The 21283-nt window shown below is 39.3% G+C and overlaps 1 protein-coding gene across 2 annotated transcripts in view; it reads left to right on the top strand.

Moving 5' to 3' along the window:
• Window positions 1–14493, top strand: part of GFPT1 (glutamine--fructose-6-phosphate transaminase 1) — a 57442-nt gene extending 42949 nt beyond the window's left edge. The window contains exons 16-20 of one of the 2 annotated variants that reach the window (XM_005662490.3): window positions 5093–5207; window positions 5479–5606; window positions 6028–6195; window positions 7026–7187; window positions 8278–14493. In XM_005662490.3, the coding sequence (XP_005662547.2) occupies window positions 5093–5207; window positions 5479–5606; window positions 6028–6195; window positions 7026–7187; window positions 8278–8322 (618 nt within the window). In that variant the 3' untranslated portion in view covers window positions 8323–14493. 2 annotated transcript variants of the gene reach the window in all.

A 21283-nucleotide genomic window follows, 5' to 3' on the forward strand; every position in this document is an offset into this window, starting at 1 on the left:
AGATGCTTAGTTACTAGTGGATCTGAGTTTAATTAAAGGTGTATGAAAGATGATGTCAAACATGTTCAAACCACATTTGAATTTTTCTTTTCCTTTTAAAGAACCTCATGGGGAATTTTTTTTGTGTGGAAAAGTTATAGTACTTGTATAAAAACTCTGAGTGAAGTTTTTGTTTCTTGGTTACTTTGCTATTGCTAACACTATAATTTACAGAAAGCTGAAGCCTGAATTTTCTCCGTGTGGTAATTTAAACACGTAAGATATTTGTGCTTGGGTTTCCATTCTATGCCTAATGAATAACCAGCCACCTCAGCAGCAACTTGTGGATTCTTGGAACAGTGTCCAGACAGACAGTTTTGATCAGAGAGTAAAATCCCAGGCCCTTCATTTAGACACAAGTGAAGCAAGGGCTTCAGTGTGGCATGTGTGGGGCATGGGATCAGCCCACCTATCAGAGTCTATTGACTTTAAAAAAAAAAAAAAAATTTTTTAAGTACAGTTGATTAACATTGTTCTTTCAATTTCTACCATACAGTATAGTGACCCAGTTATACACACATACATGTTCTTTTTCTCATAATATCTTCCGTCATGGTCTGTCCCAGGAGACCGGATACAGTTCCCTTGTGCTGACAGCAGGACCTCATTGCTTATCCATTCTAAATGTAATAGTTTGCATCTATTAACCTCAAACTTCCCGTCCATCCCACTCCCTCCCCCTCTCCCTTGGCAACCACAAGTCTGTTCTTCATTGACTCTTTCTTGAACTGGGAGCTGCCCGGGGGAAATACAGTGTTTTTGATTTCTAATTCTATCATTCATGAAAACTTAAATTTTCCTCACTGTTTTATTATAATTTTCAAACTTATTTTGAAAGAGTTTTATATTACCACGTATATACCCATAACCTAGATTCTTCCATTAACATTTTTTTCTGTAGCTTTATTGAAGTATAATTTTCATACCATAGTATTCACCAATTTTAAGTATGTAGTTTTAATAAATTTGGCTGTGTAACTATCACTAACGTCCAGTTGTCCAGTTTTAGAAGATTTAATCACCTGAAAAAGTTCCTTTGTACCCCTTTCCAGTCAATTCCCATTCTTATCCTTCAGCCTTAGGCTTGGGCAAGTACTGTTGCTATATCTTGCTATATTATTTCATTTTCTGGATATTTCTTATAAATGGAATTATATAATACGTGTCTTTAGTATCTGGCTTCTATTTTTTAATTTTAATTTTTTTTTTTGGCCATACCCCTGGGCCAGGGGATTGAATCCGAACCACAGCTACAACATACGCCACAGCTTTGGCAGCGCCAGATCCTTAACCCAATGTCCCCAGCTAGGGAGCAAACCTGTGCCTCTACGGTGCTGATTCTGAACCTGAGCTGCTGCAGTAAGATTCTGAACCCACTGTGCTTCAGCAGGAACTCCTGGCTTGTTTCATTTAGCATGAGGTTTTGAGCTTTATATTCATATTATCATTTGTCTTAGTTTTTTCTTTTAACTCCTTTTCTAAAATCTTTTTGTTCTGAAATAACTATAGATTAATAGAAGTTGCAAAGATAGTAGAGAAGCCATGTACTCTTTGCCTGGTTTCCCCATCATTATATCATATAGGAAAATAAGCATCTTTTTACAGTACATACTTTAATTTCTTAAAAAAACAACTGAAAAATTTAAGTATTATGGCAGTTTAGTCTTTAATTTTTCTTGGATTCTAAAGGTAATTTTATTTTCTTCAGCTGCCTTAGATATTCTAGGTTTGGAGTTATTAAAAGTCTTGGGATGTTTAGTTATAAACCATTTTTTAGGGCCGCACCTGTGACACATGGAGGTTCCCAGGCTAGGGGTCTAATTGGAGCTACAGCTGCTGGCCTACACCACAGCCACAGCAATGCCAGATCCAAGCTGTGTCCTCGACCCACACAACAGCTCACAGCAACGCCTGATTCTTAATCCACTGAGCAAGGCCAGGGATCGAACCCGAAACCTCATGGTTCCTAGTTGGATTTGTTTCCACTGAGCCACGATGGGAACGCCTATAGACCATTTTTGAATGGCAAATGTAAGTTTCTATGTCAGTGGGCGATGAAAGAAGTTTGTAATTGATCCTGATCCCTGGGCTTCGTGATAGAGCTAGCACAAGAATTCTATAATCTTGATTAAGAATTCCCAACTTTGGGAGTTCCCGTCGTGGCGCAGTGGTTAATGAATCCGACTAGGAATCATGAGGTTGCGGGTTCGGTCCCTGCCCCTTGCTCAGTGGGTTAACGATCCGGCGTTGCCGTGAGCTGTGGTGTAGGTTGCAGACGCGGCTCGGATCCTGCGTTGCTGTGGCTCTGGTGTAGGCTGGTGGCTACAGCTCCGATTCAACCCCTAGCCTGGGAACCTCCATATGCCGCGGAAGCGGCCCAAGAGATAGCAACAACAACAACAACGACGAAAGACCAAAAAAAAAAAAAAGAATTCCCAACTTTGGGTTAAGGATCTGGCATTGCCGTGACCTGTGGTGTAGGTTGCAGACATGGCTTGGGTCCACCGTTGCTGTGGCTCTGAGGTAGGCCGGCGTCTACAGCTCCAATTAGACCCCTAGCCTGGGAACCTCCGTATGCCACAGGTGTGGCCCTAGAAAAAGACAAAAAACAAACAAAAAAACAAAAAAAAACAGTTTTGCCTGGAAAACTGTCAGGTTTAGGAAGATATTACTAATTTTCTTATAATATCAGACCATAGACAATTTGATATTTTTGTAAAATTGAGGGTATAATTATGCAGATTTAGTAATCTTGTATGTTATTACAGGTGTTTAGAATTTTACCATGGTACTGACTTATGTTGGTTTTTTTTTTAAAAAATAAGCCAATATAACTTTATTTTTGGCCAAAGAAAAAATAAAACCAAGTTGAAAAGTTCAGAGTTGACATTTTCTTGATAAATTCTTTCAAACCTCAGTAATTTTAAGTGTGAGATATAGCTTATTTTTCTCATAATTGGTTTCCTGGTATGTACTGATGAAATGAGAAACATGAAATTGGAAATTAACATGAATACAATAGAAAAATATGTGCATTAAAGTTTCCCTGTTTAACATTTGTACTTAAAGGAGTTCCCATTGTGGCTCAGTGGTAACAAACCTGACTGGTGTCCATGAGGATGTGGTTCCATCCCTGGCTCCACTCAGTGGGTTATGGATCCAGCGTTGCCATGAGCTGTGGTGTAGGTCGCAGATGTGGCTCAGATCTGGCATTGCTGTGGCTGTGGTGTAGGCCAGCAGCTGCATCTCTGATTCGACACCCCCCCCCCCCCCGGTAACTTATATATGCCACAGGTGTGGCCCTAAAAGCAAAAAAAAAAAAAAAAAAAAAAAAAAAGTACTTAAAAACCAATGTTTTTAAGTCCAAACATACTCTGCAGAATAACATTTTTTTTTTTTTTTTTTTTTTTTTTGTCTTTTTGCTATTTCTTTGGGCCGCTCCCGCGGCATATGGAGGTTCCCAGGCTAGGGGTCGAATCGGAGCTGTAGCCACTGGCCTACGCCAGAGCCACAGCAACGCGGGATCCGAGCCGCGTCTGCAACCTACACCACAGCTCACGGCAACGCCGGATCGTTAACCCACTGAGCAAGGGGCAGGGACCGAACCCGCAACCTAGGCGGATTCGTTAACCACTGCGCCACGACGGGAACTCCAGAATAACATTTTTAATTATGGGCTGGAAGAACTGGAATACTTGTTATCTGATCAGTTTGGATTGCAAACAATTTAGGTATCCAAGGAGTCCAAGATACTGGGTTTCTTCCTCTGTCCTGATAGTATATTTTGTGATTAATTGGTTTATGGAAAAGTAAACTTTAGTGGGAAGAAGTAGACTGGGAAGGACTGGAATTTAGAGTGCAGGTGTGCTTACTCATTAGACTGAAGGCAGGGGACTGCAAATCCACCGCAGTGCTGTGGGGAAACACAGGAACGGGTAGCTGTGGAGGGATGTGTGAGTGGCTGGTAGCTGGGAGGTCCAGCAAGAGGAAGTAGGGAATCTAATTTAACTATACGGAAGGTAAGGAGCATTATTAGTTGCCTATGATTTTATTATACAAGAGGCTCATTATCCACATTATGACAGGAAAACATTCCCTTATGATATGATCCCTTATCCAGAGAAGAGTAGAAGAAATTTGGTGCATAATCTACAAAAACAAAAAAACAAACAAACAAAAAAACCCAGAATAGGAGTTTCTGTTGTGGCTCAGTAGTAACTTGAACCCGACTAGTATCCATGAGGATGCTGGTTGTATCCCTGGCCTCTGCTCAGTGGGTTACTAGTTTTATTTACATTTTTATTATTAAATCACTAGGATTACTGTGATATGATCAGCCACAGTGCTAAGTATAATTTTAACTAACAGTTTATTCTGACATTGCTGTGAGCTGTGGTGTAGGTCACAGACATGACTTGGATCCTGCGGTGTTGCTGTGGCTGTGGTGTAGGCCAGCAGCTGCAGCTCTGATTTGACCCCTAGCCTGGGAACTTCCTTATGCCAAGGGTGCGGCCCTAAAAAGCAAAAAAACCCACAAAAACCAAAAAACGAACCCAGAATTTTATCTGTATTACTGTGATGCAAAAAAGATGCCTTTAGAATCTCTTTCAACATGATGTATTTTCCTAAATACTGGTTCAGTTCGCTGTTACTGATGTTGTTTTTTTAAAAAAAATATGTACTTCAACCAGTGGGAATTTTTGTTTATTTTCACCTTTTTTAAAAATAAAAATTCCAAGTTCTTGGAGTTTCCATCGTGGCTTAGCAGAAACAAAACTAACTAGTATCCATGGAGACTCAGGTTTGATCCCTGGCCTTGCTCAGTGGGTTAAGGATCCGCCGTTGCCATGAGCTGTGGTGTAGGTCGCAGATGCAGCTGGAATCCAGCTTTGTTGTGGCTCTGGCATAGGCTGGCAGCTGCAGCTCCAATTTGACTCCTAGCCTGGGAACTCCACATGCTGTGGGTTTGGCCCTGAAATGACCAAAAAAAAAAAAAAAAAAGCAAGTTCTTAACATGCCACTGCAACTGATTCTGCTTTTTGTGGTATTTCAGGCATACACCAGCCAGTTTGTGTCCCTTGTGATGTTTGCCCTTATGATGTGTGATGACAGGATCTCCATGCAGGAGAGACGCAAAGAGATCATGCTTGGATTGAAGCGGCTGCCTGGTGCGAAGATTCTCATTGTTCTTCTGTCATCTGAGGGAGTGGGAAATGGGTGAAATTCTCTTACCCTTGAAGCTGTGGCTCGTACCTCTTTAGTCAGTAAGATCTTTCCACTTGGCACCTGTTCATTTAAAACTCCCTCACTGATAGCACAGAAGAGTAGAAACATTGGTCTTTTATTCATTGCTACCAATATATTGTTGTTCTCATTATTATATTGGTTCAGTTTATTGTCCCTTTTTCATAGATTTTGCTCATAATTACTTTTTAACAGATTTGATTAAGGAAGTTTTGAGCATGGATGATGAAATTCAAAAACTGGCAACAGAACTTTATCATCAGAAGTCGGTCTTGATAATGGGACGTGGCTATCATTATGCTACTTGTCTTGAAGGGGCCCTGGTGAGTCTTTTCACTTCTGTAAGTCTGTTGACTTAGAGACCTGGCACACATAGTCATACATTTAAATTGAATGCAATAGGTGGAACTTTAAAAAGTGCCTTTTGTATTTTCACATTCTGATTTGTTTACCTTTGAGAAAGTGTACCGGAATACTTAATTCAAAAGTGAAATTCAAGAAGAGTACATTTTGAATGAGTACATTCATGATAACCTAATATCAACAAGGGCTTGTGGAATTCTAAAACTTGTGTTTACTTGTTGATATTATGGAAATAATGATCTGCTAACCTGTTATATTTATACATCAGTGATCCTTGAATAAATAGACAGGGATTTCAGACATCACATATCTTGTGTAATATTTATAAAGAATGGGTGTTTGCAGAACACACTGAAGACTAATCTTGTTTTTTCCTACTAGAAAATCAAAGAAATCACTTACATGCACTCTGAAGGTATCCTTGCTGGTGAGTTGAAGCACGGCCCCCTGGCTTTGGTGGATAAGTTGATGCCCGTCATCATGATCATCATGAGAGATCACACCTACGCCAAGTGCCAGAATGCTCTTCAGCAGGTGGTTGCTAGGCAGGTGAGTCGGGGCTGCTGTGAGGATACCTCGGGGGCTCTTAAGAGTTAAGTCACTAAAGCCTATTTTAATTTTATGACATTTGAAGTGATAGACCAGTACCCAGCAGGGGGTTTACCAAACATCCTTAGGTTTACATGTGAGTAATCCAAGATACTTAAGACTTTTGACAGGACCCCAGCGCATAGATCTCATTATACACAGAACCAAGACCAAAACTGAGGTCTTGGCCTCCAAATCTTGTCCTTGTCATGTCATTTAGTGTATGCTGCTCTCTTTTTACTTTATTTTTAGAACTTTGAAAAAAGATTTTTTTTGGCTGCAGCGTGCAGTGGCTTGATGTAGGATCTCATTTCCTAGAGCAGGGATTGAACCCAGGCTGCAGGGGTGAAAACATCAAATCCTAACCACTAGACCACCAGGGAAGTCCTGTTATTTTTTTTTTAAATGTGTATTTCAGGAGGAACTGGATATTACATTAACATCATGGGCACTGTGCTTAACTGAGTTTTCTTAAGATTATTTGGCTATATATGTCAATCCCAAAAGATATTACTCTCTGGTCACAGTGCTGTGGTTACAGACTTGGGCCTCCAAGACAGGTAGTCCTAGGTTCAGGCATCGAGCCCAGTATTTCTTAGGTGTGTGAGTTTAAACAAATCACTGAATCCAACATCTCTTTCCTCAACTATGAGTGAGACTTACTTGTGAGTTTAAATAAGCCTATGTGAATGAGGCCAGATGAGAATTGTGCAGTGTAAAATTTGCATTTTCACATTCTACAGCCCTCCCTGTGTTTAACCAGCGATTGTGCATGTGATTTTTTTTCCCAGGGAAGGCCAGTGGTGATCTGTGATAAGGAAGACACTGAGACCATTAAGAACACCAAACGAACAATCAAGGTGCCCCACTCGGTGGACTGCCTGCAGGGCATTCTCAGCGTCATCCCGTTACAGTTGCTGGCCTTCCACCTGGCTGTGCTCAGAGGCTATGATGTAAGTGATGGGCCACTGGGGAAATCTTGGGCTTTTGATAGTTTCCATCTAAGTTTTTAGCTATAGAATTTGAGGACTCCATTATACATACATACATACATAATTTAAATCATTTATATAGGACAGTTCTTCTGGGTCTTTGTTTTCTTTTGGCAAGTTATCTTGTTTTATTTCTCATACCTAACTGGATCCAGGACCCTCCCTGATGGGCGTGCGTATCTTTTGGCCAAGGTGGATTCCAGAGCAGAGGGTTATGGGATGGTATCCGGACTTGCTATGGCCTGGCACACTGCCCCCCGCTCCGCCGCTTTCTGACCCAGAGGGGTCTTTCTGCACATGTGAAGTTGGGGGTCTCCTTGACCCTGAGGCTAAGAACTGTGTGACCTCTTGACCTTTTGCCCAAGCAGGGCTCACCCCCTCTCTGCCCCTGCCATTGCCATTATTTAACATGTCCACAGAAGACAAGTACCAGTTACTTGCCTCAGGCTTGTTATTTCTATCTTGAAGTATAGATAGGTGGCTGGTTGTAAATGTCTGTCCTGGGGCCACCTATCTCCTGCCTCACCCTGAGAGGGTCACCACCTCAGAGAGGACCACAGGAGTTTCTTGTGAGCTGAGCTGGCGCCTTTGGAGTTCTTTTTCTCTTTTTTTTTTTTTTTTTTTTTTTTTTTTTTTTTGTCTTTTTGCCATTTCTTGGGCTGCTCCCGCGGCATATGGAGGTTCCCAGGCTAGGGGTCGAATCGGAGCTGTAGCCACCGGCCTACGCCAGAGCCACAGCAATGTGGGATCTGAGCCGCGTCTGCAGCCTACACCATAGCTCACGGCAACGCGGGATCAGTAACCCACTGAGCGAGGCCAGGGATTGAACCCACAACCTCATGGTTCCTAGTCGGATTCATTAACCACTGCGCTATGACGGGAACTCCTGGAGTTCTTTTTCTTAACTGCTTTCAAGTCTTTTTAAAATAGATTATATTACTATGTTTTCTGTTTTTTGTTTTTTTTTTTTTTAATAAGTAAAAATAATTTGCTTCTAGCATTCCCCGCCCCCAAAGTATGTAATCTCTTAAATCTTGCTCTCGTTTTGCAGGTTGATTTCCCCCGGAATCTTGCCAAATCGGTAACCGTAGAATAAGGAGCATCTGAGATTGGGCGATTAAGCAACACAAGACACCTTTTGTATTTAAAACCTTGATTTAAAATATCACCCCTCTAAGCCTTTTTTAAGTAAATCCTTATTTATATATCAGTAATAATTATTCCATTCAATTTGTGATTTTTGTGAAATTACCTCCTATTTTTCCAGTAAGTTGTGAGGGAGTTTAAATAATGCAATCTATATTGGTATTGGTATCAGAAAGAGATTTAGCTCTCATTTTCTTTAAACGATGCTGAGTATTGGATTTATGGGTCCTCTACTTGAATCTGAGAGGACTGTTGTGTTTTTAAAATAATTGGCATTTGTTTTAACATCTATTCATTCAGACCAATGAAGTGGTAGTTCATTTAATTGGAATATTTAAAGCCAGTGGCAATATACTCAGACATTCAATTAAGGTTTTGCTAAGTTATAAAAATAAGATGCTACGATTTTGAAAATTTTTGAAATTTGTTTGTGTTTTGATTTTAAATCAAACTGTAAGACTTAAAAACTAAAAACTCTTCTTGGTGGGATTTTGAAGTTAACCTTACTCTCTCAAATTTACTGCCTGTCATCTGGAGGTCAAGGTATCTTAGGAAGCTAAATAGTATGGTATTGCATTGGTTTTCTTGGGCCTTTAAAAAACAGAAAATATTTGTACAGTTTCATAGCATAAACTTGAAATTTGAGCTGCTTTGGACAACTGACAGTATGATTTTAAATCTGAAGTTGGGATACATATGTATTAGATATTCTACTTCTTGTTTTTAAATCTCCTAAAAGTGATTTTAATATGCTTGTATCTGTAGTTTTTTTTAAATTAATGCCAAATGACATTTTATCTTGTTCTTTGAAAACACCACACAGAATTGCTATCATATGTCTCAAATTAAATCAATATCAATATAGTCAGACTTCTCTTCAACTTTGTCCCAGAGAATTCCTTGCAGTTAATTTTAACTTCCCTTCACTGCTTTGTTGCATCAAACTAGTACCTTCATGCCAATTTGCAAGCTCCTTGCAGTTGTTTGGAAGATTTGCAAGTCTTTTGACTGATCATTTGATGCTAGATGTATGTGATGAGCTAGGATTAGAAAAAGCTATATGCTTTACATTAAGTAGTGAAGGATTATTATGTACAATTTAGCATTACTTTGTAGGTATTTTTCTCTTTGTGTATTCTTTGTTCTACCCCTGAAAAATACTCAGCAATGAAGAGAATATAAATAAATAAAGTGATATTGAGGTGCCTTCAGCTGGCTAGTGGTCAGAAATGGAAACTTAAAATTTAGATGAAAATATTTAGAGTAGAATATTAGTTTGACACCCAAAAAGTTATGAGTAATAATTTCTTCCTGGAGTTTTTCTGGTTACATCTTGGGGGTTACAGGACAGTGCATTTATATTTTGGACAAGTCCTTCTCTTTCAGAAGTTTTCACTTATAACTTGAGAAGGTAAGATATTTAGCATAATTAAGTAAGCTCAGTCTTTTCTTTTTTCTGTATTTGAACTTCTCGATGGGGTGAAGATTTTTCTAATAACTGTTGTTTTAAGAGAAGCATAGAATTCTGTTGTGTTAAGGTTAGAGAAAGAATTGGCCCATGTTGAAGTAATTCAGAGGGACTCTTAGAGACTAGAAACTTGTTTTTAAAAATGAAAGAGGATTCCTGTTCATGTCATACATATAAGTACTATTTATCTATTTTAATTGTTTCTAATATTATTTTGTGCAGGCCTGCTAGTTTTAGTGTATGTATAGTGTCACTCTTATGTTCGTTACATCAGCATTTTATGCACATGATTTGTAGCATTTCTGAAGTCTGAATTAGCTTTCTAAGTGAAACTATGTGAAATCAGTGGTTAGTTTTCAGTCTGTTTTTTCTCTCCCTCTGTATGTATGTTTGTGTCTCTGTCTCTTGCCTTCAAACACACAACACACTTCAAGCTAGGATAAATTCTAAAGCACATCTCAAAAGTCACTAGTAAGAAAAAAGAAGTGATATTTTCCAAACAAAGGTGGTTTCTTTTCCCTACCCTTTCTTCTTGCTCCCTATACCACTTAATGTAGTGATGAGGCAAACTGCTAATAAGTGTGGATGCCCAGTTAAAACCAGTGTAATACAGGATGAGAAAATCTGATTTTTCAGGAAAGATATTCTGCAAAAGGAGTATTTTATATAAATTCTTATAGTACATTTAAAATTTAAATTCACTTACCCCAAGCCATGAATCCTTTTTAGGCCACAGGTCATGTTAGCCTCTAACACATGGCCAAGTAAATAATCGTTACTTTAGTGTCAGTCAGCTTTTCTGTCTTTTAAAATCGCCTGTGCCATAGCCGTAGGAAGAAATGATCAGAGGAAGTAATGTTAACTGGTTTTATTTAGTTCGTTATAGCTACATGAGCAACCTATTATGGGGAAGTCACTGCTAGAAGCTGCAAGATACATCCTGTTTCAAGCAAAGTCCACTTGTCCCCAGGCGCACTCGTAGAGACTAGGATCATTGGAGGCACAGGGTGAGAGAGTGGGAAAATGGAGTTGAGCTGTTAAGTGGTGTGAGTGGATTTGTTCACTTAAGTGATGGTCCAAGTGTGGACACATATTGCTTCCTGGGAGGTGAACTGCATTTTGCAGAAGCAGCTGTTATCACAGGGTATAGTCCATATGTTCACGGCACTCTAAGGAACAGCAGTCATTAGATGCCAAGGTGGAAACAGTCAAGCGTCAGAACTAGAATGGCCCTGACACAGGTTATGTTGTAGATGGAGCTGTTGGTTGGAGAGCTAATAAAGATTTTCTTAGGTTCTTAGAAAGTTGTTTCCAAGATGATACTGTCTGATTCTTTTGAATACAGGTCTCTTGACCTGAGTTAATTATGAGGATGAGAGAAAAGGAAGCCTTTTTTTTTTTTTAGCTCCTTGGTAATATTCTTGTGACACATTTCTGTTAACTCTTCAAAGAAGGAAAGCCAGATGAAATGTTTGCTTTAACGAACATATTTTAAGAAGTCCTTTGGGGTCAGTTTTTTTTTTTTTTTTTTTCCTCTCTCTCTCTTTAAGATTAGGATATATACTATTAGCAATAAAAGGGAAACAGTAATATTACTGTACACTACAGCTTAAGTGATTTTTCTAAAAAGCACAACATCATTGAAAACGTTTATTTAGAAAGAATTCATAGTTCACATTGAATTCGTGAAGGCCAAAGAAATGAAAAGAAATGGTTAAAAAAAAGATGACAAGTCTTTTTCATCCGCATATTTGGTAGGTTTTTGTATACCAGAATACCAGATAGTGTTTTACCCATGAAAATATATTTCAGATTACTTTATTTTTAGTGTTAGAACATCAAGTTTAGGAGTTTTAAAAATTAAATAAGTCCCCCCCCCCAATATTTAAAGATTGTTAATATATCAGTATTTCCCTAGCTTGATGAATTTAACTATATCTTCAGATCTGTGACATGATAACCCATAGAACGGATAATATTAACTTTGAACCAGTTGTATCCAGGGTTAAAATAAAAATCACAGGTAACTAGCGAGACTGTGAAGTTATGCCATATTGAGTTGTGAGTCTGTAACAGCTTGATATCAAAGTTATGGAATATACCATAAATACTGGCTAATGAGAACTTTAGGGAATTCTCAATTTTCTTACTAGTTTCTGGAATGAATGTAGAAATGACCCTGTTAGCTTTTAAAAACTGTTCTATGGTTAAATTTTTATTTTTTGACTTAAATAACACTTTTGGGATTTGTTTAAATTATGTTTCTTACGAGCTGGAAATTTTAGAATCATCCTGGTTTCATTTCAGTTTTCTGTTCTTTAAGATGAATGTTTAGTTTACTGAGCCAATTGGTCATTTCTTCTTCATGTCTTCTAAGTCCAGTGACTGTAATTCTGAACTGTGAATAAGTTACCAAAAACTTACTGGGAATTGCATTTTGAAGCAGTTTGCCAATATTTGAAGTATGTACATGTTTGTCATTGTGTTAAAGATTGTATTGTACTAAGCATGTAGCCAAGGTTTACTTTAGTTGTTAGTAAATATTTCCAATGCTAAAAGTTTATTCATTACTGTTGCTTTTAAAAAGAAGAAATGTTACATAAATATAATCAAAAGTCACATGTCTTCATTCCAACTTCCTGATTATTTTAAAAAGGATTAAGTTAAACAAAGTCTCTCTGCTTTTTTTCTGATGTTATACTCTGTAGATACTGTACTTTTTCAAGTCTTTTAGAACTTTTTGTGAGAATATGTTGTTTCTAGCAAATTTACAGGGTATACAGTGACCAGCAACTTTGTAGAGGTGAATTGATAGTTGCAAAAAAACGATATTTAAGCTGGGTGAGTAGCAAGACAGCATATACTTCCAATCCAAAGTTTCTGTAGTATCTGGCAATCTTTGAATTGTAGAACAACGATTCCTTTTACAGGACCCTTTTATAAACAGCAAGCCAAAATCTCTATCCCTAGTTGCTTACAGCACTTGCTGTGTTTCACAGGAGGCAAAGTTAGGCCAGGGTGGTTTGAATGAATAGATGTGCTGTGTTGCCTGCCCATAGAATTGAGCCCAATCTCCCATCTCTCTTTTGCTCTCTGTTGCGCTGTGGGAGAGCCTGGTGCTGCCACTCCAGCATGGATCGCTTTTTCCACAGGCCACATTTTTTATTTACATGAAATTTAACTTTAGTCCTGGTGAAAAGTTTTCTTTAAATTCTCTTCGACTCACCATCAGTAAGTATTTACTGAGTGCTTATTAAAGGCCAAGAAATAATCTCCCTAAAAATTGAGTCTACTTTTCATTGGAGTGGATTTAAGGAAAAATAAATTCTTTTTAATTTTTTGGATGAGGGAAAGAAGTCCTTATTAAGTTTCCCTTATTACTCTGAAGATAAATTATTCTCTCTCATTAAAAATAAAGTAGAAGCTTTATTAGCTTCATAAGCATCCTGGAGATAAAAACTAATCTGGTAATACTATACAGAGAAGTTGCCAGGTTATAGGGCATTTAACCATCTGACTGACCCCTTTCCAGGAAGTATATATTGAAATAAATTTATTATTCTCATTTTGGCTAGTAAGGATACAGGAGATTATTTCCAGGGTTGAAAAGACATATTTGTGAACTTCATATTAACATGATTCATTGACTCAAACACCAAGGTTCACACGTGTGTTTTCTCGTAGAGAATGCTGTTATGTAGCCCTGTTTTCCTTTTCATATTTCAAGAAGTTTTTGAATATGGAGTATGATGTGTAATTGAAAATATGGAATAAAAAATGGAGCCTGTAAACAATTTGGAGAAGTGCTCTCTGATGGAATTATAGTTACTTCCTCCCATTCATGTATCAGTCTGCCTTGGTATATGTTTCTATAAAATTAAAGAGACGTTATGCCTGTTAGGATGGAAGCAACGGGCATGTTTGCATTTTCTTTTGATTTCTGTAGTATAGTGCGTGATTTAGAAGCCTCCAACAATGCAAATGAGGTATATCATGGAACTCACACTCGGGGGATCTTTTCACTCCATTTTGCATGTTTTGAAATGGAGATAAATATGGTGAGGTCTCAGAAGGGAAATGGCCAGAATCCCCAAAGCCTGTAATATAAGTAAATACGCATTAAGAATTCTAGATCCATTATACCTAAAGGGCAAATAATTCTTTACTAATATATTCTTTAATTTGGGAGACCCAAAGATTGACAGCCATTAATTTCGGATTGTCATACAAGAGCCAGGCTGCAAAGGTCTAGGTGTATCAGGATCACTATAGTTTGTTTCCACCAATAGTAGCCCCTTGGCACTGCTGTTGTCATTAGGAAAAGCTATTGTGGCTTCAGTCAAGGATGTTTTACAATGGCAAGTCCAAGATAAGATGCACCCATTAGAAAGGTTTGTCTTCAAATAGTGCCCCTAACTGGGATAGCAAATAGTTTGAGATAATAAATAGACTGTCCGTTTCTAGGCAAGGAGAATTGCATTGAATTCAAGTTTCTTTTGTTAGACTTAATGTATCTAGCCAGTGTGATTAATGAGAGCTCCCCCATTTACTTCATAGGTAGATACGCTGTTTGAAATATTGCGCACATTTGCTTTGAATTTTATCTCTTGCTGTCGTTTTGTATTTGTCCTTTGAATAAAATTGTAAACCCAATATTGATCTTATTCCTAATTTACTTTTACTGCTGCTGTGTAGAAACTTAGGAACTATGGGAGGTTTGTAGGATTTCTGTTTTATGTTTTTGCATTTCTTTCTTTGAAAGAAACAAATTAATTTTGAAACTTCTTCATATAGATAGATAGTCTTTTTAGGTCCTTGCAGTGAGGCAGAAAAAAATGCTGGCCTCTGAGTGCAGAATTGATTTTACTGGAACAGCATTCCTAACTTAAGTGCTTTGAGTGGTTTTCTTGGCAGAGACAGATTTATGTAAATGTATTTGTAACTTCCTGGTTCTTGCTGTGACAGACACAGGAAGGAAGGACCATGACTGTGATTTCCCAGGACAGAGCAAAGTCAGCTGCCATATGGACTACGTTGGTCTCTTCAGTTTGACCTTCCCAAAGTGAGATGATCTTAAGTTAATTGCTCTCCACTCCGTTGGGCCTTTGATGCTGAAACTAAGTAAGAGCAGTTCTGAGAATGTTGCCAATCACCCTTTCCAAGATGGTGCTGCTGATTCTTTTTTTTTTTTTTTTTTTTTTTTTTTGTCTTTTTGCCATTTCTTGGGCCGCTCCCGTGGCATTTGGAGGTTCCCAGGCTAGGGGTCCAGTTGGAGCTGTAGCCACTGGCCTACACCAGAGCCACAGCAACGCGGGATCGGAGCCTCGTCTGCAACCTACACCACAGCTCACGGCAATGCCGGATCGTTAACCCACTGAGCAAGGCCAGGGATGGAACCTGCAACCTCATGGTTCCTAGTCGGATTCATTCACCACTGTGCCACAACGGGAACTCCAGTGCTAATTCTTAATTGTATTATTTTAAAAATTAAATCTATCATGGCTTGGCTTGTGCTTAGATAGGCTGCCTCAAAATTGGATCATTAATTAAGTGGATAATCTTCACAAAATGTAACAGCTATCTCTTATTTTTTTTGTCAGTCGTGCTTTGTGCTGTTCAGTGTACTGGGTCCACTAGGTACACAGATTATATGACAAGAACCTCAGCACAGACAACGTGTATGTTGCTGTGTGCTGAGCTCAATGACTTTGCCATAGTAGTTCCTTAATCTGACCTAGGTTATACTCTAAATAACATTTTCCCTTATTTTTTTCTTTCAGTGCCTTAAACTTGCAGGGTTAGAGTTTAGTCAAGAAGTCATAAATCGCTACTGGCATTTCCAGTAGGAAAGGATTTGCTATGGAGGATTGGGTTTACACAGCCATCAGGTCTGGAACATGCAGATAAGGGAGGCCACTGTGAAATCTGCCAGTGTAGGAATTGCAGGGAGCTACTGTTGGTGATCTCAGCAGTCCGGAGCACTGGGGCAGTTGTCAGAAAGATGCTTGGAAGATTTTGGCAAATCCTGCATTTGCTGACTAGTGTCCATTAGTGAATTTGCAGTTGCCACTGGAGAATATAGACAGACAGATAGGTCGGTAGGTAGGTAGGTAGGTAGATAGTCTTTTTTTTTTTTTTTTTTTTGGCCTTTTCTAGGGCCACACCCGTGGCATATGGAGGTTCCTAGGCTAGGAGTCTAATCGAAGCTGTAGCCACTGGCCTATGCCACAGCCACATGGGATCCAAGCCATGTCTGTGGCCTACACCACAGCTCATGGCAACACTGGATCCTTAACCTGCTAAGCGAGGCCAGGGTTCGAACCCGCAGCTTTATGGTTCCTAGTCAGATTCATTAACCACTGCGCCACGACGGGAACTCCCTAAAACTTTTTTGATACTTAGGTTTTGTTTGTTTTTTAGAGTCACACTGGTGCCATATAGAAGTTCCCAGGCTAGGGGTCCAATTGGTGCTGCAGCTGCCAGCCTATACCACAGCCACAGCAATGCCAGACCAAGCCACCTCCATGACCTACACCACAGCTCACAGTAGTGCCAGATCTTTAACCTACTGAGCAAGGCCAGGCATTGAACCCACATCGTCATGGATACTTGTCAGTTTCTTAACCCACTGTGCCACAATGGGAACTCCTGATCCTTATGTTTTAGATATAAACTATTGTAAACAGCAAAAAATTAGACTTAAAAAAATCCAATTTGAAAATATTTGTCTTTATTTTTATTTTTATTTTTTGGCCTTGTCTGGAGCATGTGGAAGCTCCTGGGGCAGTGGTCAGACCTGCATCACAGCAATGGCCTGAGCTGCTATAGTAACAACCCTAGTTCCTTAACCTGCTGCACCATAAGGGAACTCCATTTGACTTTTAAGTTGAGCAATTTACATTTAAAAATGAATTTACTTTCATATAGGTTAATACCTAGCATTGTTTTGTACCTTCTCTTTCGCCTCCTAGTCCTGTGTTTCTTTTTCTCTCCTTTTTTTGACCCTTCTCTGGGTTAAATTCTTTTTTCATCCATCTTATTTTTTTCACTTCTGTTTGGATGTTATACTCTGTTTCTGTTCTTTTAGGGGTTACTGTAGAAGTCACAGTGTTCATCTATAGCATATCAAAGTCTGAAATTAATCTACTTTATTCTCCCAGACTATGGAAGGATCTTTGGAAATTTTAATTTTGTTTCTCCACTCCTTACTAACGTTATTATTACATATATTTCAATTATGTTATTTAATGACAAAAATTATTATTCTTTTATATTGTCATGTCATTGTTCCTTTAGATTTATCTATGTTCTTTATTCGTTCTTGCTTATCATGGCTGTGTCTGGGATTGCTTCCTTTGGATTTCCTTTGGTGATGCACTGCTGGAGGCGGATGCTTTCTGATTTTGCTTGTGTGAATCCATCTTTATTTTGCTGGGCATAGAATTCTAGGTTGGCAGTTATTTTCTTTTAACACATAATCTCCTTGCTTCCATTGTGGCTGAGGAGATCAGCTATTGTTCTTAAAAAGAATCTACTGTTTCTCTAAGGTGCTTTTTAGGATCCCCTCCTCAGTTTCGGTGGTCTGCAGCTTTGTTCTGTTGTTTCTAAGTGTGGATTTCTTTTTGCTTATCCTGGTTGAGATTCACTGAGCTTGACTTCATGGATTTTGAATTGGAAAAATTTCATCTAGTAACTCTTTGAATGTTGTTCCTTCTCCATTTAGCCTCTCATTTCCTTCTGGTACCTTGACTGGACATAAGTTAGACCATCTCACCCTATCCTCCATGCCTTTTAACCTGCCAGGCATATTTTTCATCTTTTGTCTCTCTGTGAATCATTCCAAATAATTTCTTCTCATCTGTCTTCTGGTCTAGTTTACTCTTAGCTGTCTCTAGTTTGTTTTGAAAGTAATTCTTTGAGGATTTTTTAAAAAACCAGCTCTATTAAGGAATACTTTATAAACCGTAAATTTTATCCATTTTCAGTGTGGAATTCCATATGTTTTTGTGAATTTATAGTGTTGTGCAACAGTCACCTCATTCCAGTTGTAGAATGTTTTTATTTCCCTAGAAATTTCTTTTTGTGCCTGATGACAGTCAATCCACTGACTTTTAAATTTCGGTGATTTTGTACATACACACATTTTGTGTTGCCTTAGAAGTTCTTTTTGGTTATTTTTCAACCTTGGTCACCATTTTCTCTTCCTTGAAGCTTTTTTCGTCTTTGTCTTTTACTTCTTTAAACACAATATACAGAGTTATTTTTAAGTCTATGCCTGATATTTCAGGTATCTGGACAGTCTGTTGTTTCTGCTGGCATTCATTCCTGATGGCTTGTTTCTTTGTGTGGTTTGTTCACTTCAACTGTGAGTTCCTCAGAGAATTACTTTGAAGCCTAGGATGAAGGTGTATTCCTTCAGAGAGGTTTTGCATTTAATTCTGTGAGGTGCCTAAGACTACCAGTTCAGAATTGCTTTCTGTGTTCATGGTTTGAAATCTTTGCCATCAAGTAGAATTTGGGGCTTAAATGTGCACAACTTTAACTCCTAAAGGACCTGTTTGGGATCTGGTCATCCCTGTTTCCCAGTCCAGTTTTACCAAGAGAGACTATTATGCCTCTTTTTAGGCCTTGAGGAAGTAGCTCTTAAATTTTAATGTGCTTGAGCAGTCTCAATTAAAAAGTGCAGATGCTCAGGTCAACAGCAGAGACTAGGATTCAGGGGGTGGAGTTGCAGCCCAGGAACCTGCATTTCTAACAATCACCAAAGATAATCTGGATACGAGTAGCCAAGATCCACATGTTGAGAAACATCATCTTTAGATCTCATAGCGTCATTGTGTCCAGGTATAGCCTCAGGCAAGAGTGTGTATGAGCCATGGTTCTCTGTCTCCCTGGAGGAAAACATTCATTGCAGTGTTCAGTCACCATTTATCTCTCTATATTCATGGGCTGACCTACTCATGTCTACCCTTTGGACCACGGTATGAGAGGGAGCACGGTGTACCCCTGCAGATCTGAATCTGAATGAATTAATAAGAGAAAAAGGACCTTGCATATTGTGGTATTGTGATGTATAATAAGAAATATATATTTGTTCTTTAGTTTCTGGCACAGAACTCCTAACCCCCTTGGAATTGCTTGAGTGATGAGCATCATAAAGATGCTTTTGATGTTAAGTAACTTTTGGAAAGCTCCTGGGTCACTAGGGATGGGGTTAGTTGCCAAGGGAACCAACCACATGATTAGAAGTTTAGAACTTTCAGTCCCATCCTCTGATTTCTAGGAAGGGGTGAGGGGGCTGGAAGTTGAATCAATCAGCAGTGACCATTGAGTCAAATCAACTATGCCTGTGTGATGAAGCCTCCATATACATCGAAAAGGACAGTGTTTGGAGAGCTTCTGGGTTGATGAACACATGGAAGGAAGGGCTGGGAAAGCATGAAGACTCTGTGCCTCACCCCGTGCATCTCTTCTCTCTGGCTGTTGATTCATATTCTTTAATGTCTTTTGGAATAAGCCAGTAATTTAGTGAGTAAACAGGTTTCCTGAGCTCTGTGAGATGCTCTAGCAATTTAATTGAACCCAAGTTAGGGGTGCGGATGATGGGAATCTCTGATTTATAGCCAGTCTGTCAGAAGCACAGGTTGATAACCTGGATTTGTGATTGGCATCTGAAGTGGAGGACAGTCTTGTGGGAATGAGGCCTTAGCCTGTGGCCTCTGATGCCCTTTCTGGATAGGCAGTGTCAGAATTGAGTTGATTGCTAGGTGGGGAGGGGACTGCCCTCCCCCCTCCCCCATTGGAACTGGTATCAAACATTCATAGAGTTGTTCAAATACTTACAATATTGGGAAGGAAGTAATAATGTAAAAGGCCTGGTTTATACAAAAAATTATTTAGCTCCTCTATTCTCGCCACCAGTTGGAGCCGAGCTAAGCAGAGACATCCTTTTCTTGGTGTGATGCTTGGATTGAAACACACTAGGATGAGCCAATTCGCCTTTCTCTAAAGTCTTTTTCTGGCTCCCACATACCCTGGCTGAGATGGAAATGTGTGAATTGAAGGCCGATTTGAGATCGAAAAAGATAGTGAACTGGGGCCTTGAAGCTCTTAAACACTTATTACCTGAGAAAATGTCTATAAAAGTACTTTTAAGCCTGTAATATAAGTAACGTATGTAATACATGTAACATATGGAGGGTGAAACTTAAGAAATGTGAATGGGAAGGAGGTAAGAGAAAGTATCACATATTCTCTATGAAGAACTTTAAAAGGTAAGTGAAACTATAGCAAACCAGATTTAAAAAAGAAAGAAAGAGAAATCCCACATTTGACCAGACTTAATAAACAACTTAAACTCTATGTGTTGCAACGTCACTATGTCTCTGTGGGTCTGGTTTCCTGGTTTCAAGGGGGACATTTCAGGTAAAAGCCATTCTCGCTGCTCGGCAATAAATCTCATGCTTTATACACTTGAAAATAATAAAGTTCTTGATTCCAGTTAATTTCACTTTTCTTTTATGTTATTAATACCCCTGTCCTTTCGAAAACTGGAATGTGGAATGCAATGTGGCAGATGTTAAAAAGTGGGAAAAAGCTGTTGGAAAATAATCTGATGTCAATTTACTTTTCTCCTGGAGTAGAGCAATCCTTTCCCTGGTACTTGGGCCCAGACTGTCGACCTCAGGCGGGCAGATGGAAAAGGGTGGCTGTCACTGCTGCCTTCTCTTCTGTCCCTCTTGTTGGGGGGATTGGAGATCCCCGCTTGGGTGTAAGTGGGTCAAACGTGTTCATACTTGTCTAAGTGGGTGGGTGGGGCCCCCCAGAGGCCTATTCAGGTGAACTGAGCAGCCTCCTGTGGGTTAGACTGGATGCCTCTGACCTCAGCAGCTGGAGGGCAGGGTATCCTGAGACAAGCCAGGAGCCACCACTTGGACTGGCCCTTGGATATATGGCTGAGGTCTTCATGAGACAGGCTGGGACCTGGGACCCTTTGCTGCAGTGTTTGCACCTAGACAAACATCTCTTCAAGCAACAAAATACAAAGAAACTATATGGGACTAAAAATAACTGCATGCACAGTTGGGGCAAATTATGGACAACAAGACACAAAAATACCTAAAAAACCCAATTGCCACTTTTTTTTTTAATAGCAAGCAAGCAAGCAAACAAAGTCTTTACTACAGAAAAACAAATAGCTCCCAGGACAGCTGGGAGCGGGGAGGAGAGCCCCTCTCTTTATTGTCTTTTTTTTTTTTTTTTTTTTTTTTTTTTTTGTCTTTTTGCCATTTCTTGGGCGGCTCCCGCGGCATATGGAGGTTCCCAGGCTAGGGGTTGAATCAGAGCTGTAGCCACCGGCCTACACCACAGCTCACAGAAACGCCAGATCCTTAACTCACTGAGCAAGGCCAGGGATCCAACCCGCAACCTCATGGTTCCTAGT

The sequence above is a fragment of the Sus scrofa genome, chromosome 3 (genome assembly GCF_000003025.6).
Source record: "Sus scrofa isolate TJ Tabasco breed Duroc chromosome 3, Sscrofa11.1, whole genome shotgun sequence".
Taxonomy (NCBI): Eukaryota; Metazoa; Chordata; class Mammalia; order Artiodactyla; family Suidae; genus Sus; species Sus scrofa.